General features: G+C 39.8%; 1 protein-coding gene across 2 annotated transcripts in view; it reads right to left on the bottom strand.

Annotated features, from left to right (window-relative positions):
• Nucleotides 1-467: 467 nt before the first annotated feature.
• The window catches only part of CFTR (CF transmembrane conductance regulator), a 188,888-nt gene continuing 163,114 nt past the window's right edge, over nt 468-26,241 (bottom strand). For both annotated transcript variants that reach the window (XM_066362550.1, XM_066362549.1), the window contains exons 24-27: nt 17,309-17,398; nt 4,075-4,247; nt 3,358-3,463; nt 468-2,168 (exon numbers count right to left, since the gene is read on the bottom strand). In XM_066362550.1, coding sequence (XP_066218647.1) covers nt 1,968-2,168; nt 3,358-3,463; nt 4,075-4,247; nt 17,309-17,398 — 570 coding nt within the window. In that variant the 3' untranslated portion in view covers nt 468-1,967. The remainder of the gene's footprint in view (nt 2,169-3,357; nt 3,464-4,074; nt 4,248-17,308; nt 17,399-26,241) is intronic.

The following is a 26,241-nucleotide window of genomic DNA, read 5'->3' as shown; positions in this document are numbered from 1 at the left end:
ATGTTACAACACGGGTGAATCTTAAAGACATTGTGCTAAGTGAAATAAACTAGTCATAGGATAGAAACTCTAAGAATCCACTCATCTGAGGTTCTTAAGATAGTCAAAATCACAGAGATAGGTAGAATCGTCATTGATAGAGACTGGGGGAAGGGGGAAGTGGGAAGGTTTTGTGTAATGCTTACAGAATTTCAGTTTTGCAAGATAAAAAAAAGATCTCTGAATGGATGGTAATGATGGTCCTACAATAATATGAACACTTAAGGCCACTGAACCGTACACCTAAAAAGGGTAACATGGTAAATTCTAGGTTATGCATATTTTACCACAATTTTAAAAAGAAACAGTTGTTTTAAAGAGTGTCTTAATTCATGTGGGATTCTTAGGAAGCTATATCTAAAGGAAGTTTCATGGTTTGTGTTCTGTGATCCTTAGAGACTGAAGAGATCTATGACACATGATCAATGACACATCTGAAAACAGCTAGGTTCCACACATATACGTGGATTTTATTGACAAGTGATATTTTCTCACAGTAATAAATACAATACAATCTTTAGGGTTAGTCTGGAGTTGAAAGGCAGTGTGTCCTTGATAGGAGTAGTCAGATATTGCAGCACAACTTTCTCTAGAGCCGCAACTAAGAGGGCACCTGTGTGCTGGACACACTTATCCAGATGTGTGCAACAGCTCTGTGTGCCCTAATGCTTCTCTCCACGCCTTCAAGGTAATTCATAACCCCTGGTCAACATCACCCTAATATACCCCTTGTTTTAACATAATAGTATCATAAAAATAGTGCCACTAAAAGTCAAATTTTCAAATATAAAAATTTTTATACAAATACAATTCATAATATTGTTATTCTTAAAATACAGCCACTTATATCCAAGTTTGAAACATTTAAAAATAAATACTATTTCCTACAGAAAATTTCATTTGCATCACAGAGTTATAAAACGGAAGCATATAAAACGAATTCACGATTGATTCTTCTTCAGCGTGTCTCCCATTATCTCTCCCACTCAGCATCTAAGTATGAAGTGCACAGAGTGAGTCTGAAAACACACGACATCACCCGCGTATACCTAGATTTTCAGATTTCAGGTACGTATACTCGCAGCCCTCATGCTTTAGCTGCCTGTGTGTTCGCTACTCGGAGCTTCTGTGAGAAGAAGGGTTTTCCTGCACCGATTTGCATTAAAGCACTTTCTCAGTTTACCTTCAGGTCAGAGGTCTATGAGTCTCTTGCCTTCTGGAAGCTGGGGAAAGGCATGTCAACTTCCACATGAAGGGACCTCTCCTGTCCCCTACATGGGACTGTAACAGCCCTTTTTCCAGGTAAGGGATGTATTCAGATTATCTGAATTATTTGGATTTTTGGTAGAACAAAGTGGTAATAACCCTGATTTGCGGGATTCAGGAAGTTCTCTCTCCTGATACTTAGATGTTGCACGGTACATATTTTGATGGGCTGTTTTGTTGCTCTCACAGTATTCTATTACTAGCTTGGAAGTGGGACAGTCTGAATACTTATCAGACTATACAGTTGTATTTTTAAATATCTTGGAAAGAGTAGAGAAAAAGGAATTGAAACCACTAAAGTTTCTAAATAATATGATTACAGCTCTCCGATAATACAAATCAATACATTTCACTAAATAATAAGTTGAACAATCAAGCCGGCTGACAATTACAGCCATCTTTCCAATGACTACGAAAGGGGGAAAGTTTTCAGGAAAATCTGGTTTGCAAAAGCAAGTGGTAAATCTTCAAGGATTTGAAGTACCTTTCACTCAATTTGACCATTGCCAGAAAGTCAGTTATCCAGACCTATATGAACGTCCTTAATTTCCCTTACTGAAATATTTCTTTTTTAAAAATAATTCATGCTTGTTTTCTGAGGCATACACCGTTGTCTCCTATGGCTCCACCAGTAAGGTCCATGCGGACGACGGTATTGCTTTCTAAAGCCTGGTCTCTTGCACCTCCTCTTCCGTCTCCTCCTTCAGAGCAGTGATTTGGGAGCGAGACTTGTGCTTGCTGGAGTCCCGGTGGGGCAGGAGCTTCAGTCGGTCCCAGGGGCTCATGGCTTGCTGGAAAAGGCTCTTCTCGTTCAGCAGTTTCTGGATGGAATCATACTGCCGCACTCTGTTCTCCTCTATGACCTAGGGAAGTGGCCGTCAGTGAGACTGGGGACAGAAGGCAGGGTGGACCCAAGCAAGGACAGAAACTAGAACATGCTCAGAGAAAATAAAAACCAAAGGAAAACAGTGTCCAGAATCTTGAGGTCTTAAAAGCCAGGAAGACCTCCCTCCGCTGTTGAACCCTTCTCCTCTTCTTGCTTTACTGAGCGTCTATTATCTTTGAAATTAACTGTAACTTTCTACTTAGCAGCTGGAAGGTTATTTTCTTACATTAGGATTGTACTGAGCAATGTACTTCTTCAGAGAACGTTCGAGGAATTAAGGGTGCTTTGTAAACCAGAATGATCTGTGTTAGAATTCTTCTGTATTACCTTAAAAATGAGTGGAAGTCCACAGCACGATAGTTGAGCCTCTTCAACAGAGGATTTGAGGGTTAACAAGTCTGAATTGATCTGGGTATACTGGAGTTTACTACGCCTCCTTTATATGTTCAAGTTGAGCAAACCCAAGGCCAGAGCATAGAAAGGCTTTATCCAAGCTCATGAATCTGACCATGAGGGTAACAGCTTGTGAATTAGCCCCCTAATTTTTCACCTGAAGCTTAGTAATAATGGTAATAATGATCCTTTCATAAAAAAAAAACAAAAAACATTCACCTCCAGGAAACTCAAAAGTCTTAAGGGAAATGACGTGATATATCATCCCGAGAACTTCCTTGTGACTAAACCTGAGAGAATCTGTAAACACCGCCTGAAAGACTGTGACAGTTTTGAAAGCACAGTGAAGAAGTGATCGGGAGGGGTACTCACCTGAGCTTCAAGTTATGATGAGGAAAATGAAACAAGTCTTTCAACTATCACATTAACTAGACACGAGATGCAAGACAGCCCAGGCCTGTCCTGGACCCCGTCCAAGGGAGCTTTAGTTATTAAAAGCATCAGGACTTAAGTCATTCTTCTGACTTGATCCCCAAATAAAGGATTCAAAAAGTATAGATGTTTCCATTTATGAATGTGACTTAGTAATATGTTGTTCTTTCAGACTGACTGAATTCCAACCTCACTTCATAGCTCAGATCAAACTAATGGCTACACCAGACGTTTTAAGGAAGTACTTGTACAATCCTGTGATTTGAAGAAACAATCACAGACAAGGTTGTTATCAAGAATTAAAGGAGAAATAAGGTCTTAAGTCAATTATAACCACTCACCAAAAATCGCTGACATTCCAACATTGCTTCTATCCTGTGTTCAGAGAGGATCACTGTGCAATCAGCAAACGCTTGTTTTAGGGTTCTTCGAATGATTTGATACGTTCTAGAAAAGAAAGAAAATGCTTCATATAATGTCACAGGACACCAATAATCTGCATTTATTCTTGATACCACCCCTACTTCCTATCAATTTAGTCCTTTAAATTACTTATCTTTCTGTAAGTACTTTTCACATAACTGTAATGTAAAGTAAGCCACAATCAGCTTTCCAATCATGGAGTAGATTCTAAATGTCCACCAATAAAAAAGACAAATATTTTGAAGAAAATTTCACAGAGGTAGATTGTTTTCATTATGTAGAATCACTAGTTCTTTTATACGATAAACACTTCAAAATGTATAAATGGAACAGAAAGGCAAATCATAAGAATTAGGCCAATGTAACTGAATATTTCATCATGTGTTGACAAAGGGGAAAGTCTGTAAGAAATTCCAAAATTAGACTCAGAAGAGACCACAAGGCTCTTACACTAGGAAACAAGCACTTGTGCTCACGTCAAATGGTGACTTTTCCACAGGGCAACTATTTCCTATCTAAAGGAGGCTCCTCCACTTGCAGACGTGACAGCTTAATGGAAATTTGTGTCAATGTGAAGTAGGGCTCAATGATTCGGCTCCCACTTGTTACTCAATAGCAGGGATTCAAAAACTCACATTGGATCCAAATGAGCACTGGGTTCATCAAGCAGCAAGATCTTTGCCTTGCTGAGTACAGATCTGGCCAAGCACACCAACTGCTTGTGGCCGTGGCTCAGGACAAAACCCCCATCCAAGAGGACAAAATCGAGCTTCCCAGGAAACTGCTCAATCACAGATCTGAGTCCAACCTGCAGCAAAATAGAGGGAGAACACTGTGCTTCCAAAGGGCCGTTCAGAAACCACCAGGTTAAACACACTCCTACGAGTTCTAAAAGTTTACATTTCGTCGATCGCCCACCACTCCCACTATTCAAGTGGGATTGAACAAACATCTAATCTGCATAGTCTTGACGTCTCTAAAAGATCAATCTATGACTTGTTTCATTCAGAAAATTTTCAGTGAGTGCCAGTTATATGCCAGGTGTTCCAACCGGGTTTGAAGAAATGGACAATAGCACATGGCCCCTGGAAGGATCAGGGTTTATGAAGAGTTACACAAATAATTACAACACAGCTGACTACATGCAAGAACAAATAACACATAGAGAACAGAGCTGTGTCCTCTAACACAACCAGTTCTTTTACACTACCTTCCATTCTCTGTCATAATAGAGTGGGGAAAGTGGCAGGAAAGAGGCAACTTTGTAAAACAACATATGGCAACTTGCTACTCATCTCTTCAACGCATAAAAACTGATTTTAAGAAATTGGTTAAAGTATGAAATAAAAAACATGAAGTTAAGATGGTGCATATTACTAGGAGATTTAAAGGTGCTTAGATATTGAGGTGGAAGATGAGCATTGTGTTAGGGTCAATAACTTATTTTTATAAAGTAGATAGAAAAAAATAGGTTAAAAATGTCAACAAGCTATAGAAACCCATTCTTTCAAAATAAGACAAAAATGACCAGAGTCCTGGCTCTTATCACTTATTCAGCTAAATGTGCATTAATGTGTATTTTTACCAAATATTATGGAGTCTTTGAGAGCTGGAGATATACAGATAATTGCCTCCTGCCTCGGGAAGTCTGAGATTTAGTAGAGGACGTAAGATGCAATACTCTCTATAATACAGACAGAATGTGATAATGGCTTTAAGAAACTTGGGATCCCATTGATGAATTCAGAGATGGCTGCCTCACCATGTTTGTTCAGCAAATATCAACTGTGTGCCCACAATATGGAACGCACCTGCAACTCCTTTCCTGGACGGGTTCTCATTAGAGCAACCTCACCATGAGAAGTTTACTGATTTCTGGAAAGAGGTTCTGAGATGTCCGGGAATGTAAGCATGAATAGATTAGAAGACTACCCTGATGTATCCCCTAAGATGCAAACAAAACTACTTTTGGACCCAACTAGCTGATAATGTGAATAAAGGACATTGGTTGGGGAGTTAGAGGGCCTGTGTTCTTTCTGTCTTCAGTCTGCGAACCTGCTACAGTCTCTCCCATCTTAAAACAGAAGCAAAACATTTCACTTGCCTCCTTGCTCTCCTTTAGCTGTTATTCAACATCTACCCCCTTTGTTATCTAGAAATCTCAAAAAATTATCGGGCATCCATTGTCTCCACTGCCTTACACCACAGAATAGGCTTCTCTTCTTCAAACATCTATTACTTGGCTTATGATAAAACACACAATCTGTGGCCATTTATATATATTATTGTGGGCAACTCCCCCTCTTCCTGTCCCCTGAACAGTCGTCTTCCTAAACCCCAGCTCTCCAAACTTTCTTGAGGTCTCATTCATTCTTAGAGCATCGATAACCACAGCTAAGCTAATGATTTTTCAAATCCTTAACTCTCTCTCTAGACATCTTCTAAATTCCTCTTCTTCTTCTCCTCCTCCTCCTCTTCTTATTTTTGCTTTTGGTGAGAGGAGGGGAGATAGTGAGGCAGACTCCCACATGTGCCCGGATCCAGATTCATTGGGCAATCCCATCTGGGGTCAATGTTCGAGTTCCAAGTTATTTTTAGCACCTGAGGCTGACATGTTTAACCCAACCTAGCTATCTTCAGTGCCCAGGGCCACGCTTGAACCAACTGAGTGACTGGCTGCAGGAGGGGAAGAGGGAGAGAAGGGGAAAGGGAGGAAGGGAAGCATTTGGTTGTTTCTCCTGTGTGCCCTGACCAGGAATCAAACCCAAGATGTCCATACATCAGGCCAGTGCTCTACCCACTGAGCCACTGGACAGGACCTTTTTATTTCAAAATAATATTAAAATGCATATTTATTAAGATCTTTAAGATACATTATTAAGTGAAAATATAGTTTACAAAACAGCACTTATAGTAAGATCTTCTTTTTGTAAAGAAGCAAAAAAGGTATGAAAAGATATACAAGGTTCAAATACATACATTTTTAAATAGTTTAAAGAAAGAATACCATGCAAGCTTTTAATCTCCTCCTCACTAATCCTATTATGGGGATTCGAAGGCAGATGCCATCTTGATCTCTTAAGCATCATATTGTAATTCCCAAGTTGTCAATTTGCCATTTTACCACATTCTAGGAATCCTTCTAAAAATACAGGTTTGACAATCTTATTTCTCTGTTTTAACCCTTTGAGTAGTATGAATGTTCATGTATGTACTCGTGCCTTCTGACCATCCAGAGTACGATTGTACATATGTAAGGCAACATTAAAAAAAAGTCAAATGTATGCTCTTGATTCCATAAATTGGTTATCAAACATTATTTTAAGTTAATAAAACTGTAACTGGAACTAATTTCATTTTTTTTTTTTTGTAAATAAAAGTCACTCCTGGGGGTCAGCGAGCATGAAAAACTCACTACTGAATGGGTTCTAAATATCTTCTTGACAGAATAAAACTGAGCTCCCTCAGGTGGCCTTTAAGGTATCCAGAATTGAGTCCCCTTCACTCTTACTTCCAGCAGCACTGAACAGCTTGTAGGTCCCCATACACCTTGACATACCCTTTCGAGTACCTCTGATCACCTTTCAGGGCACTAGGCACCTAACTGTATCCTACTTGTGCAAGTTCCCCTGTCAGACTGTGAGCTTCTTGAGGGTGAAGACATGTGCTTTTTATCTCTGTGTTCCCAGTGCCAACACTATCAGCCTCAACTCATTCATTTATTGGTTCAACAGAACGTCAAAACGTACTGAGCTTCTGGAATGCTGACCAGACAAAACAAGCATGATTTAGATCAGTGGTAGTCAACCTGGTCCCTACCGCCCTCAAGTGGGCATTCCAGCTTTCATGGTGGGTGGTAGCGGAGCAACCAAAGTATAAATAAAAAGATAGGTTTAACTATAGTAAGCTGTGTTATAAAGATTTATTCTGCCAAACTTAGCAAAAATCCAGCATAAAGTACTTGGTAAGTAATTATTATTATATGCTTTAACTTGCTGTAACTCTACTTTATAAATTTTATAAAGTAAAGTTACTTCCCTACTTTATAAATCACCATTACTGTGGAACCCATGGGTGGTTAGAAAATTTTACTACTAACAGAGATACAAAAGTGGGCGGTAGGTATAAAAAGGTTGACTACCCCTGGTCTAGATGAAGGATAAATACACCCCAACTTAAGGAAGAATGGCAATGATAAACGAATGAGTGCTGGTTTTAGCTCTGCCAATACAGAGTGTGATTTAAGACAAGTCACTTTGCCTGTCTTTTTTCTCAACTTTAAGACTATAAAATTCTTTGAAGATCAAGTTATAAAATTAGAAGTTCCTTAGCACCAATGGATATGTCAGTATTTTATTTCAGATCAATCAGCAGTATTTAAGGATATTTTTTAAGTCAAACTAACCATCAAGAAAATTACAGACTAGATGGATATTAACTAGATGTTTTTGTGGTAGTGATTTTGCAACATATACAATTATTCAAATTTTACGCTGTAGACCTGAAACTGTTATAATTGGTCAGTATATATGTCAATTACACTTCAGTAAAAAAGCAAAATATTGTACTGATTAGAGACTAGATCTCTGAAGTCATACAGAACTGGCTTTGGACTTGCACTCCACCACTCACTAGTTGCTGATGTAAAATGTATTACTGTAAGTCTCATTTACTTCACTTGAAAAAAGTGAGAAAAGGTGTATGTAGACTTCAAAGGCTTGTAATGAGAATTAAATGAAATAATCTGTGAAAAGAGGTTGGCACAGAGTATGGCACATGGTAAGCACCTAAACCATTCACATTTTTGAAGCCTAGGAAATCTGAAGGACATGGGCCTGGTCACTGAAACACTACCCTTCGCAAGTTGCCTCGAGAAGTGAGTTAGCAGGAAATACTGCATTTCTATTAATTTACATCATACTTCTAGTAACAAGGTATGAATGTCATAGCATGTATTCTCCCTTTAGACTCAATTCAATAAAAGACTGGTTCCCAGGCTCCTGGTAGAAAAGCCCCTGTGATAAAGAGATGAGCCAAGTATATGTTTTTCCCAAAGGAATCTATTTCTTCACTGCAAGTAAATAAGTACATACTTAATATATATCAGTGTCAAAGTTTAGAGAACAAAATTTATTTTTTTTTGTATTTTTCTGAAGCTGGAAACGGGGAGAGACAGTCAGACAGATTCCCGCATGCGCTCGACCGGGATCCACCCCGCACGCCCACCAGGGGCGACGCTCTGCCCACCCGGGGGCGAAGCTCTGCCCCTCCGGGGCATCGCTCTGTTGCGACCAGAGCCACTCTAGCGCCTGGGGCAGAGGCCAAGGAGCCATCCCCAGCGCCCGGGCCATCTTTGTTCCAATGGAGCCTCGGCTGCGGGAGGGGAAGAGAGAGACAGAGAGGAAGGAGAGGGGGAGGGGTGGAGAAGCAGATGGGCGTTTCTCCTGTGTGCCCTGGTCGGGAATCGAACCTGGGACTTCTGCACGCCAGGCTGACGCTCTACCACTGAGCCAACCGGCCAGGGCTAGAGAACAAAATTTTTAAAAATGACTGACAGTGAGAGACCAATCAGGGTATATTCTGCAACATTTCTATCTCACTGTTTTACTCACAATAAAATATGTTTAAAAAAAAAAAACCCTTTTAAAATCACATTCATAGTGAAAGGTCAACATAAGTTAGTAAAGCTTTAACTTTTGAAGTCAGCGAACACTTAGGAAATTTATTAATTATCTATTTTATGTCAGATATTATGATAGGCTTTAGAGAGAAAATAGGAAGCAAGATAAGAGTAGTGATTGTTTTTAAAAAGATACAAAGTCATTGTTAACTCTATGTGGTGGTAAAAATGTCTTAAGTTAGCCGACTGAGTGCTTGGATGGAAACGATTGCTTAGTCATCTATTCCTTACTAGACCCGAAAATTCATTCAATTCAATTCAACGAGAATTTGTAAAATGGCAGATGTAGGGATTTAAAGATGACTAACACTAGGCCCTTCCTTGAAGGACCTCAGTCCAGACAGGGGGCAAAATTATAAGTGAGAGGTTACTGTTCAAAGAGATAAGTGCTGTGGGGAAAAGAAAGACTGAAAAGGAAATTGCTATAAAGATCATCTAATTTAATGATCTTTAGCAATTCAATCTTTTAAATAAAAATATATATACACATACACATATTCCTAATATAATATTATTTGTAAGATTATCATAATTCATTCTTCAATAGATTAAAAATAAATACAGCCCACCATGGAAGACTGGTCTGCAGCCCCCACTGGTCAGGCCACTGAGTGGACAGGGACAACCACTGAGTGGTCTTCAGCTGTTCTTTCACAAACTTTTAAACAGAATAAAAATAAGGTTGATGAAAAATCAACAGTTTCTTTTTAAAAAGTAAATAAACATGAATAAATATATGCAAATTTTAGCTTACCTCTGTTCAAATAAAGGTGAATTAAAAATACTGGAATTTAAACATTTCTAATAATATTCATTCTAACTTTATATTAAAAATGCACAAAAGCATCAACAATTTGTGGGTAAAAGAGCTTTAGGACAACAGAACCTGCCAGCTTTATGTTATTGAGTAATCATTTATATGTACTTTCCAAACTCTTACTTAGAAAGAATAAATTTTGTCTCACTGCATAGCAAACTAAAAAACATTTCATAGTCTGTAAAGGGCCAGGCATTTTTTTTTTCAAAATATTGACTTTTGCTATTGGAGTACTCTGGAATGTTTTTGTGGAGCAACAGTTTGCTCTTGTGACAAGGAAGCATGAAAAAAAATCAGAAAAAGGGAATTGTGGTTGGACTGAACAATCCATTAGTAGGCAATTATAAAAATAGACACTCTCAGCTCCTTTAGAAACTCTTCAGCTACTCTTCAGGTTTTCCGGGACAAAATTTTAACTTAAAAAGCCACTATTTCTGCTATTTAGCTTGCTCTCTAAAGTAATTTACTTGGCTATCAATGTGAAACGAAGGAAACTTTTTTATAAGTAATCTAATAAGCAAACAATTACCAAAAAGCCTTTATTCTAAAATCAACAGACTTGCTGTTTATATTGTGAATAAGACTGGTCACTGTATGAGATCCTGTGAACCAGAAGTCAAGGATACTGCTGTCCCTGTGTCCCTGCGTCCACCAGGACCTCAGTCCAGCCCCTCAGCCTTCCCAACGCTCAGTATCTTCATTGCTAATGGCAACACCTGTTGTGTAGTCATCACAAGGCCATTTTCATAATATATTACACAGGAATCATTTATTTATTCATTTAAATAAATGAATTAAATCATTCATTCATTCATTCATTCACTCAGTCTATGGATATTTACTTAACACAATGCACGTGGCCAACACTACTCCATGCACTGGAAAGACTGCAGTGAGTAGACAACATCCTTGTCCTTCAGGAGCCCACAATCCCGTGGGGTCTGTAGACAAGTTGTGAGGTAACTCTCTTGCCTGTGTGAAGAATGCGATGAAAGCAGTAGAGGGATAGGGTCCACTAGAAGGGGCTCCTACCTCAGACCTGGAACAGCAGGGCAGGTTTATGGAAAGAAGCAATGTGTAAGGAGAGTCCTGAATGAGGAGTAGGAGCAGGCAGTGAAGGGCAGGCAGGGTTTTCCAGGTATAGAGAACAGCATGTGAAGATGTTTCTGGAGAACAGAGAGCACATGGTGTTTTAGAGAAACCAAAAACATTCAGTATAGCTGGATCACGGTAAGTGGGGGAGGTTGGAGAGTGATTTAGAGAAGCAGGCAGAGATCAAATCACAAAGGACCTTGTAAACCACCTTTAGTAGTGTGGGCTTTGTCCAAAGAGTAATAAGGAACCACAGAAAGGGGAGACTCAAGAGATCAGATGCATGGATCAGAAAGATCCCCAGAGCTTCAAAGAACCAAATGAACTGCAGGAAAGGGAAACCAGCCAGAAGCCCCTTTCAAAAATCCACGTGATAGTGACAGTGGTGTCAGGTGGGGATGAATAAAAGTGAGTACATTCCAGATATTTGCAGGAGACAGCCTTGACAAGACTTGACATTTGGAGAAATCAACAGACAAGAAGGAGTCCCAGGTCTTGCTTCTGAGCAACTGAAGGATGATGAAGCCATTCACTGGGATTAGGAACACAGGACAATTGTGTGGGTTGTGATCATAAGAAACTCACTTATATGGACACAAAATGCTTGTCCATGCTGAGATGTGAGATAAGGAGCTTGGGGAACAGGCAGATTTGGGAGACATGAGTACAGAGGTGTTAGAACCAAGAAGATACATAACATTTGCCAGAGAGAATAAATACAGTAAGATTAATATTAGGACTATGTCAAACTACAACATTTAAAATATGGCCAGGTGAAGACAAGATGAAAACATGATAAAATACCTAATATTTACTTAGGGCCAGGCACTGGGACGAGCTCATTAAATGTATAAATGTAAAATATTACAACAGCTGATCAAGATGGATGAGTAGATAAATGCTCTACTTACCTCCTCCCACAACCACATCAAAATTACAGCTAAATTACAGAACAACCATCACTGAGAACTAACTAAAGAACAGATTTCCTATAACTAAGTATATAAAGAAGAAGCTACATCAAGACTGGTAGGAAGAGTGGAGACAAAGAACAGGCTGGTCTAACACCCACATTTGGTGGTTAAAAATTGGGAGGGATATCTCAGCTGCAGAGGTCCCAGCTGTAGAACAACTGATTTTAGCTCCACACCAGGTTCCTCAGCCCAAGGTTCTAGTGCTAGGAAAAGAAGTCCCTATAACTCTGGCAGTGAAAATCAGCAGTAATTTAGGCTGAGTGAGATGGAAGGCTGATGGAGTCTCAGGTGTCCCTCTTAAAGGGCCATGTGTGGACTTACTTGCTGATGGACTCACTTGCTCTGAGCTCCAGCACTGGGTCAACAGCTTGAAAAGCACCAGAAATATAAAGGGAGGAACTGAAGTGTCTCACTTTAGTATGAGGGCTGGAGGGGTAGCTTTCTCCCAGATAGAAGTGCTGGTAGATGCCATTGTTCCTGTGCCGAGCCCTCACCCTACACATAAAGGCGGATGCCAAATGAGTCTCCATCAACATGGCTCAAACTGTTCGCCTTCCTTGGTGATTCCCCGAGACCCCACTCCACCCAACTTGTGGACCCACCCAAGCCATTTCCAGTGGCTTTTCTGTATAAATGGTCTATATTGGCCATACTCTTGTCTTTCCTAAAATCTCTTACAGGTTCACAAATCCCAAACAAGTAATATCTGGCCTCAATATGCCCCATAACTCTCACTAAGCAACCCCAAACACAGCACTAGCAGTAGCTGGCCTCTACTAGTGGTAGAGGCTAAGTTCACAGCTTAGCCTCTCCAAGGCACCTCTAAGCACTGAACAAGTGGCAACCATCTTCAGATCGCCTGGTAGCTCAATCCAAGTGGTCCTGGGGAAGGATACAAGCAGTGGCTGACCTTGACCTGCCTCAAAGACCCACCCAAGAGGTTCCAGAACTAACACAGCCAGTGACCAGCTTCAGACCACACCAGAGCACCATCCAACCACCTCTAAAAATGACACATGCAAATGACAGACTTGTTAGGCACACAGGCCCACTAAAGCAAATCCTGCTCCATAGGTTCTGCACTCAAAGCTCAACTACAGTAGGAAGGCACACACAACACACACGAGAGACATACCTGGAGCACCCAGCCCAGGTGACCAGGGAAACTGCATCACTGGGCTACCTAGGACAGCTACTCCATAAGGCCACTCTACCAAGACTGAGAGACATAGCAGCTCTATCTAGTACACAGAAACAAACACAGGGAGGCAGCCAGAATGAGGAGAAAAAGAAACATGTACCAAATGAAAGAACAGAACAAAACTCCATAAAAAGAACTAAACAAAATGGAGACAAGCAATCGACAGATGCAGAATTCAAAACTCTGGTTATAAGGAAGCCCAATGAACTTAGGGGAAGAGTAAATAAACTTAGTGAGAACTTTAACAAAAAGAAAACATAAAAGCAGAGTCAGAAAACATTAAAAAATTAGTCAGAATGAAGAATAAAATAACTGAAGTGAAGACTATGTTAGATAAAATCAGCAGTAGAATAGATGAAGCAGAGGACTGAATCAGCAAGTCTGTAGAAAAGGTAGAACAAAATACCTAGTCAGACAGCATGAAAATCCAAGAAAGTGAGAATAGTTTCAGGAGCCTCTGGGGCAACATCAAGTGTACCAGAATTTGTATCCTACGGGTATCAGAAGAAGAGAGAGAGTAAGAAATTGAAAACTTTTGAAGAAATAATGATGGAAAACTTCCCTAACCTTGTCAAGGAAATAGACATACAAGCCCAGGAACACAGAGTCCCAAACAAGATGAACCTAGAGGCCCACACTAACATACATCATGACTAAAATGGCAAAGGTTAAAGATAAGGAAAGAATCTTAAAAGCAGTAAGAGAAAAGCAATTATTTACCTACAAGCTAGATCCCACAAGGCTGTCAGCTGATTTCTCAACAAAACTTTGCAGGCCAGAAGGGATTAGCACAAAATAGTTAAAGTGATAAAAAGCCAAGATTAGTCTACTCAGCAAGACTATCATTTAAAATTGAAGGACAGGTAAAGAACTTCTCAGACAAAAAAAGTTAAAGGAGTTCATCACCACCAAACCAATATTACAAGAAATGTTAAATGGACATTAAGAAGAAATAGGAAAAAAGATTAAAAAAATATGAATAATAAAGTAGCAATAACTACATATCTACCAACAATTACTTTAAATGTAAATGGATTAAATGCTCTAATCAAAAGACATGGGGTGGCTGAATGGATAAGATAAAAAGGCTCTTATGCACACTGTTCACAGGAGTCTCATTTCAGATTAAAAGACATACAAAGACTGAAAGCAAATGAATGGAAAAGATATTTCATACAAATGGAAACAAAAAGAAAACTTGAATAGATAAAGAAGTGGTGCATATATACAATGAGATATGACTCAGCCTGAAAAAGAAAAGAATGTAATTTTGCCATCTACAACAACATGGATGGACTTAGAGGGTATTGTGCTGAGTGAAATAAGTCAGAAAGAGAAAGACAAATGCCATATGATTTCACTTATATGTAAAATCTAAAAAATAAAACAAAAAAACTCAGAGATACAGAGAATATTTTGATGGTTGCAAAATGGGAGAGGATTAGGGAAGGTGGATGAAAAGGGGGAAGGGATTAAGAAGTACAAATCGGTAGTTACAAAATAGCCATGTGGATGTATAGCCTAGGGAATATAGTCTATATTGTTCTAATAACTTTGTATGTTTTCAGATGGGTATTAGGTTCATTGGAGTGATTGTTTCATAAGATATATATGAGTCTAATCACCAGCTTATACATCTGACACTAATATAACACTATTTGTCAACTGTAATTGAATAATTAAAAATTATTGTAAAAGTTGTAACAATACCTCAAAGCTAGGGGTCCCCCCCTTTGAATTCAATCTCTTTTGAGATTCTCTTTGGTAAAGTCAGTGATCCTGGGGAGAAGCTATCTGCCCCTGTTTGTTTTGGGATGTTGAAATTAGGCCATCTCAGTTCACAGAGTGCCAAGATGAAGGTGTGGGCCTAGGGCATGAAGGGGCAGAGAGCTGTTTGGGCCAGCCTTGCTTCCAAACCTCAGAGTTACTAACTAGGCATGGTCCTCATGGCTTCACTCGATCTAGTCTAGATTGTCAAGGATAAGGTTTCACACTGGAGTCTGACTCCAGACCTGAGCTAGGAATAAAGTGTATCATCGAATGCTGTGGTTTTCATTTGGGGATAGGGGGAATTATGAAGGAGGGTTGTTGGGATAAGATTCAGGAGTTTGACTATCTGCCACTACTCAGTACATTTCCCTCTAGAGACACAAGTCATAGCAAGGTTACAGAGAGTGCTCAATGAGATGACATACATCCTGGTTTGTCCCTGATCATCCTGGTTTCCACCTTTGACCCAGTATCCTGTCCAGTTTAGAAATTGACACGCCCCCTTCCCTAAATATTCCTGCTATATGATCAACCATTTAGGACTAAAGCCCAGGCCCTGTAACTTTTAAACTAATCCTTTTTCCACTTCTCTGGGCTGTTACTTATTTGATTGTATGCTATTTTCATGTTTCCAAAACAAAAACTCAATACCACTGCTCAAAGCACATGACATTAATGTAAGGACAGCATCAGCATCTCCATATAAGAACAGCAAACTATTACATTAAGAAGAGGATCAGTAAAAATAGATGCCTCAGTACAATCTGATCGAATAAAAACCAAAACAGGTAAAATTTTTATATTTTATTGATATTTAATACTTCAACTATTTCTTCTAAAGATTTTAGATATTTTTATGATTCTGATTTCCTATAAGTTTTATTATGACTTGGCAATATTTGCAGATTTTATAGTCTAATGTCTTGCTTCCTGATTCTCTTCCACCACATTGTGTGCCGATAGTTCTTTCTTGGAAGCCACATCAAAGATCTTAACTTGTGTCACTTGCAATTTGGTTAATGTTTTCTTTTAAAAACCCCTGTTTCTTGGGTAATAAGGAAACTTTGATACTGAAAACGGTTATTCTTAAGTGCATTTTATTAGGGGTATGTTAAGGTTGGGCACTCAGTGGGTGAGTGTTTATCACTCACAGACATTTCAAACCTCCTGGCAAGACCCACTCTGAACGAAGGCAGAAGAGGAAAGAGCACGTGTGATAAACAGAATTGCACTACAACAAGGACCAAAAATGCAGGAAATAGTGGAAAACTATCGTTTCCATAGAGATTCTAAGAAGACCTGTGAATGTCAATGTTCTTAGGTCTCATAATTGTAGTCTATTACCATCAGAGTTTTGAACTTAAACCTTAGGTTTAACAAAATAGAGCAATTTATACTCCCCCTTGCCTTAACATAATGCCTATAATTCAAGAATGGCCAGTATACAGTCAGGGTGATCTGTTAAAGGAGCCAAGCAATGCGCTTCATCTCTCTCCCCTCACCCTCGATTCCTGTATGGCATGCCTTCCATTGTAATAAGCCACCTATTGGGTAAATACAGGGTGTTATTTAGGAACGTTGATTCCATTTTAACCCATATATGTCCAAATGCTGCCTTAATGACCTCAAGAAATTGAGTATGCCGATCCTGGGTCATGTGGCATTGTGCCTAGAAGCACTGATAGCCAACACATTCCCTGAAGGCAGCTGACTCCTGGTGGCTTCCAGAGAAGCCTGTAGTCATCTGCAGGTGCTCTGGAATGATCATCTTCCTTCTGTGTTAAAACCATGCTTCCCAGAGAAATACAAAGCGAAGCTTTCTCCTATGCTGAAGAAGCTTCAAAACCCAGACAGGGAGTAGACAGGGAGGTGTGGAGAGCTGATTCTTTGTATCAGGAGTGATCCTGATGTGTTGTAGGTGTCTTGGTCTCTCCCAGTTCATATCTCATTGTTTGAATTACAGATATTTATTTAAACACACATTTATCTGGTCTAAACAATAAGGCACACCTCTAGGTCCAAAAACAGACAGGCACAGGAGAATGAACTCAGAAATCAATGAAGGAGCAGAAATTCATTGATGCACATTGGGAGGGGAAAAGGCCAACGAAATGCTATCTCTGGGGCCTGATTGGTAGAGACTAAAGACCCAGGAGCGGGAGGTCTACTCCAAAGTGCTGGGCGCTCCAGAGTGTTAGAGTTCTTCAGTTTGAAGTTGTACTCACATGCGTGCACGTGTACACACAGAGCTGCATAAAATTATCTCAGCTCTGACAACTACTCTTGTGTGTGTATGAGCTACCCTTTTTCAAAATACCTTGGTTAGCAGCCTTACCTCTTCTGCAACTTTCCATATTTCTTGATCACTCCACTGTTCATAGGGATCCAAGTTTTTTCTAAATGTTCCAGAGAAGATAAATACTTTCTACAGCAATAAGAAAAAAACAGGAAAGCATGAATAACTTAAATATCTTTTCATTTTCCCCACATTTTATTGTGAAGTATTTTAAGCAGAAAAAAATTTTTTAAATAATGTAACACCCATCCATATACTTACCATCTATTTTTCTTAAAATTTTTTAAATTTTATATTGGCTTTACATCTTTTTTAAGAAATAAAATACAACTATATTTGAGATCCTTTATTAATGTGTTTCTAATACCAATAGCCTTAGGATAAAGAAACTAAGATCACAGTAAACTGGGGGAAATTAAATTTTTTACTATTAGCAATATTCCTTATAATAAGTAAGCATAATATTAAATTAGTTCAAAATCATAAGACTATGAGCCATAAAGGTTTGAACAAATGTCTATTTTGTTAATGCATTTTCCTTGAGTTCCTTTTATAAACCTAGCTTCCTCAGAGATTTTGAAATTGTTTGAATTATAGACACTTATTTAAACACACATGTTTATCTGGTCTGACACCCAAGGCACACCTCTTCCTCCAAACCTAGACGGGCACAGGAGAATTAACTTGGAAATCAGCGAAGGGCAGAAGTCAGATATTTGTTTAACCATGCGTGTTACAGAGGGAAGGGAGGCAATGAGACTGATTCTGCAGAGATGCCCCAGTGACAATCTAATGCCCTACAAGGGCGCTACCCAGCAATCACCCTGGGGCACTCTACTTGCCTCATCACTGCTTACTTAGGTCAACCTGTATAATTAAAAATATTTTTTAAAAAAATTTTCAATGTCACTGGGAAATGCTGATACAACAACAATATTTAGTTCTCGCTTTGTGCCTATGGGTGAACTGAAATTCATAATTTCTTACTTTGCCTTTTTTCTTTTGCCTTTGGTTAGTAATATCCAGAAAGGAGAATTAAGAACTGAATTTCCTGAAGGCTTAGTTTTCACAGATTGCTTTAGACTGAGAGAGACTGCTCAATGCCAATCTGATCTGTAAGAACTGAGCAAGACAAGACCCCTCCAGGTGAATGGTGTCTGTGCCTCTGAGGTGGAATGAGGGATCCTCACCAAGGCAGCCAAATTCAGGGAGGGATGCATTGAAGATCTCATTCCCTGGGCATAATTTATAGCTTAAAGAACAAAGATGTTGCCAAGTATCTCAGAAACCCTGCAGAGCCCCAACAGGAAGCCTTATCTGTTATTACTTAACCTGCATTGAAATGATCTTCCTAAGGGATATGCACATTGCTTTACAGAAGTGGATATAAGAGTTGACTACCCTGGCCGGTTGGCTTAGTGATAGAGCGTCGGCCTGGCGTGCAGAAGTCCCGAGTTCGATTCCCTGCCAGGGCACACAGGAGAAGCACCCATCTGCTTCTCCACCCTTCCCCCTCTCCTTCCTCTCTGTCTCTCTCTTCCCCTCCCGCAGCCAAGGCTCCATTGGAGCAAGGATGGCCCGGGCGCTGGGGATGGCTCCTTGGCTTCTGCCCCAGGCTCTAGAGTGGCTCTGGTCGCAACAGAGCGACGCCCGGGAGGGGCAGAGCATCGCCCCCTGGTGGGCAGAGCGTCGCCCCCTGGTGGGCGTGCCGGGTGGATCCCGGTCGGGCGCATGCAGGAGTCTGACTGTCTCTCCCCATTTCCAGCTTCAGAAAAATACAAAAAAAAAAAAAAAAGAGTTGACTAGATGCCTTATCACATCTGAATGTGCGCCCGCACGCGTGTGTGTGTGTGTGTGTGTCTGATACATGGATTATCTTTCTCCCAAACTCTCCCAAATAGAATCAATCATCAGTCCTGTGAATTGTTTTGCCATCAATACCTCTCTCTGAAACACTGTGAGAACAATTGATATACCTTTCCATTCATTCTTGCCTATACATATCTGTGTGTCCTCCTCCAAGCTTCCAGGTAAATGAAAGCAATATTCAAATAAGCTAGAGAACAGGCAAAAGGGATTAACAGGGAATTCTGACAAACAAAAAAGAATTAAAGAGGAAGTGGCTCTGTGAACATGAGTCAATTCATTGTTTAAGAAATTGGTTTTAGCCTGGCCAGGCGGTGGCGCAGTGGATGGGGTGTCAGACTGGAACTCAGAGGACCCTGATTCGAAACCCTGAGTTCGCCAGTTTGAGCACAGGCTCATCTGGTTTGAACAAAGCTCACCAGCTTGAGGCCAAGGTCACTGGCTTGAGCAAGGGGTCACTCGGTCTGCTGTAGCCCCCTGGTCAAGGCACATAAGAGAAAACAATCAATAAACAACTAAGGAACTGCAATGAAGAACTGATGCTTCTCATCTCTCTCCCTTCCTGTCTGTCCCTACCTGTTCCTCTGTCTCTCTGTCTCTATCACAAAAAAAAAAAGAAAGAAAAGAAATTGGTTTTATTTAGTATTTAAAGTTCAAAGACTTGATGGAATTTTGCTATTTACCATTTTTACACTTTTATATTGTGGTTCTTTATATCAAAGGTGTGTAGCATGATTGAGAGGAGTGGGAAATAACAACTGTGAGGGTTTACCAAGCTCAGATACATATTGCATGCTTCAGAAAAATTATCTCCCCTGGTAACTAAGTGGCTAGAGCACAGAGTTCTGGCTGATGGTAGGCTTAGACGTGCTAGGTAAGGCTTTTTACCTATGGCATCTCTTCATCTTCATGTGAGTTTAATAAAATAAATCTTATTATTGAACATGAATAAATCACAGCAGGGAAAATGTAAGTCATTTTCCCAAGGTCACTGAGCTAGCAGAACCCAGGGCTGTTTGCCTTCAAACTTGTGCTCCCTACCACCATAGCAGAATGCCTCAAGTCCTATGTGGACCAGTTTTCCCCTCTGATCTGGAGCTCAGGAAAGATGAAAGGTCAGGCAGGATCAGCCCTATGGGTCATAAAGATCCCAACAGCGCTGAGTAGCCCAGTCTTGACTAAAGCAGTGCTGTCCATCCTTGGCCCCAGCTCAGGTCCTGCACTGTCAGTGCAGAGATGAGCTTCCTCTTCTTATGCAGGACCTGAGTTGGAGGGCACCATGTGGGATACAGTGTCTTTGTAAGTTTCAGTGAGACTTACATATGCAATGGAATAGCATAATAGAAATTTTACTGCAGACAAGTGGAATAGTATCATTATTCAGGACGACCATGGGTGGAGGCCAAAAGTATAACATCAAAGCATGCACAGGAGCTTTTAAAGGTAATGTGGTTTGCAAGGATGGTATAGTATAACACAGTTCTGGCCTGGGAGATATATCTGAATAAGAACCTGTGCTCTCTGAGTCTGTGTTCTCATTGTAAAAGGGGAAGTGCCACCTTTCTTCTCAAATCTACTCGACTTGTAGGCTTTCCATTTCAGTATATGGCACCTTAGCTTCCTCAGTCCAGAAACTTGGGAGTGGTCCATGACTTATCTTTCTCCCTAATCCTCCCAGATGGAATCAATCATTAGTCTTGTGAAATGTTTTCCCAAAATATATCTCCAATTCATTTATTTTCCATCTCCACTACTTTTATTTGATCTCCATCATTGAAGCCACCAATACCTCTCTCTGGAACACTGCGAGAACCTCCTAATCGACTTCCCTTCCAGTGCCCCTTCACTGAGCAACCAAAGTCGCCACCACAAGTATAAACTGAATCATTTCATTAGCCTTTTGAAAAATGTTCAGTGGCTTTCCACTGCACTCAGTGAAAATGTCAAATCCTGAAGATAGTTGACATCTTACATGATTGAGCTCCCTTTTCCCCTTCTGGCTCATTTAGGGACCTTCTCCATGCCCCTCCCTTTTTCACTCTGACCACATGGCTTTCTTTTATTCCAAGGTTTCTCACCCATTCTATTCTCGCAACCTGATCTCATCTCCCACAGTCAACTACATGCATCAAGTTTCAAACCAGATTCATTTCCTCTAGATGGAGTCTTTCAAATCCTCAAAATCAAATAAGGTCTCTCAATATATGGTTTCATAATAAGTGCACTTTACTTCAACAGCTTATGGTAAACATTAAAATTTTATATGCTTTTGTGAGCATTTTTGTAATGTTCATCCCTTCTATACCATGATGTTGCCATATACCCTGTCATTGACTCACAGGTTTGGTACATAGTATATGCTCAATAAATGTTTTCTGAATGAATAAATATGCTGATGTGAAGGTAAAAGGTAAAAATATAAAATTATAAAGTTAGTTTAGTATATATTATTTTGATTCCTTTGGTAAGAATAACTACTCCAACTCATATTCTTTAAAGAAATACTAATAATAACTCATTAAAACTTTGATCTCTATATAATTGTTTGGGAAATAGTATGCCTAATGTTTTCTAATGGCTTAATACTTTATATGTAATATTTATCAAATGTATAGTAATATATTCTATTTTTAATTTTATTTCAAACAGATATCTATTCAAAATTATGATGGAAGAAAGCTGTTTGTTGAAATTAGATTCCAAGAGCTTTAGATGTAGTGTATTTAATACCATTCAGAAATTCTGCAGGTCTTTCTTTATATAGTTTATTATCTAGAATTAAAGTGATGTTTTAATTTTAATTTTAAAGAAGGATTCACTTAATGAACTGGTTCAGTTAAAATTCAATTTCATACAATTAATTAAACCATCCCATTCCTGTCTGACAAGTAGTATTCGGCACTCTCTAGCTTCCTGGCGTGCCCAGTACATGTATTAGTTCTGTTTTCTAAATTGTGTGAAGTTTCCACAAACTCATCTCTAAAGGTGAGAGGTCCTTGGAGGTCACCTACATCGTTTTCCCGGGAGTACAAATGAAAGGGAAAGGCCCTGAGAAGTTACATGGCTTGGCCAAGGTGACACAGTCAGACTGATTGCACTGCAAAAAATATACCTAAAACTATAAATCAAAATAACCCTCTATTTCTCTTTTAAGAAACTCTTCACCAATAGGAAAATTAGCACATGCAATTATTTGATATATTTTTTTAATATCATGTATGTACAGTATAAAGAGCAATTCTTGGGACTCAAGGAAAAATAAAGAGAGCACCATTGTTCACTGTCTGACTAATCTTCGTCCTGACACTGACTCCTCCGCGCAGTGGAGGCAGCCAGCCTGCATGGGGCGCTCAGTGCTGCGCACAGATCTCTGCAGCGAGCTCTAGCCTTGGCATTGCGTCAAAAGCAAAAACGCAGTTTGGATTCTGTGATAACTGAATGTAGAATAACAAAATGAGTCAGAGAAATGGCTCCTATCCTAAAGGATATATTGTTCTTTTTTGTTGTTGTTTTGGCTCAGAATACCTACAGGGTGGGACAAAAGAAAGTTTACAGTTGTGAGTATACAAAACACAAAGTCTATTTTTGTATTATTATTTATTAATTATTGCATTGTTTTCCATACAAACAACTGTAAAAACACATACACATATATATCTATATGTATCATACATGGTAACATGTATATATAATATATATACACACACACATATGTATCTATATATTTCATGTTTAGTTCTATTAACATGTTGTCTAAATGCTTACAAGCATCACACTGACTATGGTCTTGTCTTTTTACAATGTATGTAAAATTTTATTATAAGTTAAATCTATAAAATAGAAATACACCCAATTTGAACAAATCAATAATATAAGATTAAATTATAGAATGTTTAAAAATAAGTGCTGCTTTTTTTTTTAAAGAACATCTATTAATAAGAGCAAGGTTATTCAATTATTTGGTAGTCAAAAATGTTTAAGGTTTATAAAAAATAGACAATAATTTTTTAAGGTTAATGTACATACATTTATTTGTATGTAAATGATTCCAGGTAGGATGTTCAAGTTTTTTTTTGTTTTGTTTTGTTTTGTTTTTTGTATTTTTCTGAAGCTGGAAATGGGGAGAGACAGTCAGACAGACTCCCGCATGCGCCCGACCGGGATCTACCCGGCATGCCCACCAGGGGCAACGCTCTGCCCACCAGGGGGCGATGCTCTGCCCCTCTGGGGCGTCACTCTGCCACGACCAGAGCCACTCTAGCGCCTGGGGCAGAGGCCAAGGAGCCATCCCCAGCGCCCAGGCCATCTTTGCTCCAATGGAGCCTTGGCTGTGGGAGGGGAAGAGAGACACAGAGAGGAGGGGGGGGGTGGAGAAGCAAATGCGCGCTTCTCCTGTGTGCCCTGGCCGGGAATCGAACCCGGGTCCCCCGCACGCCAGGCCGATGCTCTACCGCTGAGCCAACCGGCCAGGGCCGGATGTTCAAGTTATTGTTTCCGGTAAAGTCACTGAATACTATTAAACCTTTTAGAAAGCAAGATTTTAGTATACAATTTTTGCAGAGATATCATAAAAAAATGTTTTCTAGGCCTGACTGAATTAACAAAAATGTCAAATTTTTAAGCTCAGAAATAGTAAGATTACTATTGACAATACTGCACTAATGACGATGCTAGTTATTTTTTCTCTTCTCCCTTGAACTTGAGACTCCCCTCCCACTGTCCTCATTGTTCTGCTCACAGCACAGCTGGAGGGTGGCCTCCTATTCCGGCCACCAGAAATCTGTGGTCCACACTGCCAGAGCGTGCCCTTCTCCCCTTTCACTGCTTCTTCCTAGCTCAAGACTCAACCCATTCCTCACTTGTCAAGCCTGTCAGTCTTTCTCCAAATACCCTCTAAACCATGGCCTCCTCTGTCCTTTGCTTCCAACCTTCTGATTCCCATCTTTGCACTTGTTCATAATACCCATGCCCGGGATCCTGGAGTATCCTCTCCGCAACTCCCTGCCCCAAACCTTTCTACAACCTATAATCTTTATAGCTCTCCTTAATTACTACCTGCTTTGTGAAACTATCCATACCTCTTTGTCCGTCCCCTTCAGCATACACCTTCAGTTCAACACAGTGATGAGGGGGACACGACTCTTGTCCTTAAGGAACTATAAGTATTAACAACCACCACAACCTAGTGTATTGTACTTACTATATGCTGGGGAGTAGACTAAGTATTTTACTTATTACTTTACTTATTTGATCCTCACAAAAAACCAACAAAGGAGTTACTACTCATATACTCATCTCATAGACAGGGAAACTGAGGCTCAGACATTAAATAACTTACCTAAGATTACACAATGAGTAAAATCCAGACACTAGTAGAACCACAGTCTCTTGTAAAAGAGACCAAACATTTAGTGATTTAGCACAAAACAATATATATTGAATTCCTACCATGCAGTCTACAGTGTTATGTGCTATAGTAAGAGATAGAAAAGCCAGTAAGGTAAACAGTCTAAGTTTTATTTATAATTTCTGCCTGTCTTCTCTGATTGGTCATGATTTTGTGTTTAAATCCTGCCTTATTAACTATAATGTCTTCTAAGTGTTTACAATACTGAGTGAAAATTAAACAAATACACAGATAATTCTAATAAAGGTATAGAGAAGTGTCAGGAGAGATTCATAAACACAGTTCCAGGTCCCATCTGGGCTGGGATGTGGGCGTGGTGAGCTGGTGAGCTGGGGTTCAATAGAGGTTAATGGAGGGGGAAGTGAGTCAGAAAGGACCACCTGTTGGAGTTAAACATTGTGATGGCCAAGTGACTGTGGCACAGGAAGACTCGCTCAGACAGAAGAAGTGCATGGACAGAGAAAACGAGAGAGAAAAGCGAGACGTCTGTCTTGGAACAGTAGGTGAGCCTGGACAGACATACACAAGTGTCCAGGTGTGAAGAGTGGTGGATCTGTCTGGGAAGATGGGGCTGGGATCCGACCGTCAGGGACCTACACAAAGGGAAGGATCTGGTCCTGTTCAGTGCAGGAAGGGAGGAAGGAGTGCTTTAAAAGCAAATCACAAAACGAGTGTTGCTTTTAAAAGCTTAATTTGTGTCAACATCTACTGGAGAGATGTGAGAAGAGAACGCAGCAGGGGGTAGAAAAGAAGGAAGGATACAGTGATGTGGTGGCGCTGGGTTCTCTCAGAAGTGCCTGCAGCACTCCTGACTAGCCCGTGCTTTGACCCGTGACCACACTTAATTACCTCTGTTTAGTTTATCATTTTTCTTTCTTCCTTTGATCCCTGATTTATGACAATGAGTGTAATTTTGAGCCTCTTATTGGAAACTTATAGTTTGGGATGGGAGCACAATACTACTAACATAACTACTAAATCTATGGTACTTATTATAATTTAAGCATATAGAAGGAATTAAGCAACTAATTATTATATTGTGAATTATTGTTAAACCAAATGAGAACTGCTGCACTCCCAGCTTCCTTGTTCTGATCTAAGGATATGTGTTTTGGCCCTATCGAATAGCCCTCACATCAAATGGCGTTCCAGCTTTGTGGAGGTAGTTATACGTGGGCATGAGTTAGTTTCGAACCAGAAGTCTCATTGCAAGAACAGTCCTAGTCATTTCTTTATAATAGCTTTGCAGCCTTCCAAACTTGTAATCAAAGCTTTGAAAATAATTTTTGTGTTTTTCATGAATTAAATGCTTAACAAGATTTAAAGCTAATGAACGATTTTAAGCCTGAATGTTCAGATTGCCTAAGCCAATGAGACTCTGACAGTAGGCCTTCCTGTCTCCTCTCCACATCCTCAGAGCTCACAGGTAAAGCAGAATGAATCAAAGAAAGCTCCACCTTGAAATGTACACAGTACTGTTTCCTGGACAGCACATTCTCCAAGACCACTTTCTAGCTACAGGAGGGAAGAATGGGGTGGGGGGGGAGCAGGAATTTGACAAAACTAATGACATTTTGTAATTTCACAGGTGTCTTAGGATCACTGAAGGAGAGGAAAAGTTTCTTGTTAAACTTCCTGTTTTACGTCACTGAAAACAAGTGACTAATTGACCCCAAAATCTCTGATATCTCCATGTCAG

The sequence above is a fragment of the Saccopteryx leptura genome, chromosome 2, assembly GCF_036850995.1.
Source record: "Saccopteryx leptura isolate mSacLep1 chromosome 2, mSacLep1_pri_phased_curated, whole genome shotgun sequence".
Classification (NCBI taxonomy): domain Eukaryota; kingdom Metazoa; phylum Chordata; class Mammalia; order Chiroptera; family Emballonuridae; genus Saccopteryx; species Saccopteryx leptura.
The sequence above is the reverse complement of the archived record's forward strand: the minus strand, read 5'-3'. Positions and strand labels throughout refer to the sequence as shown.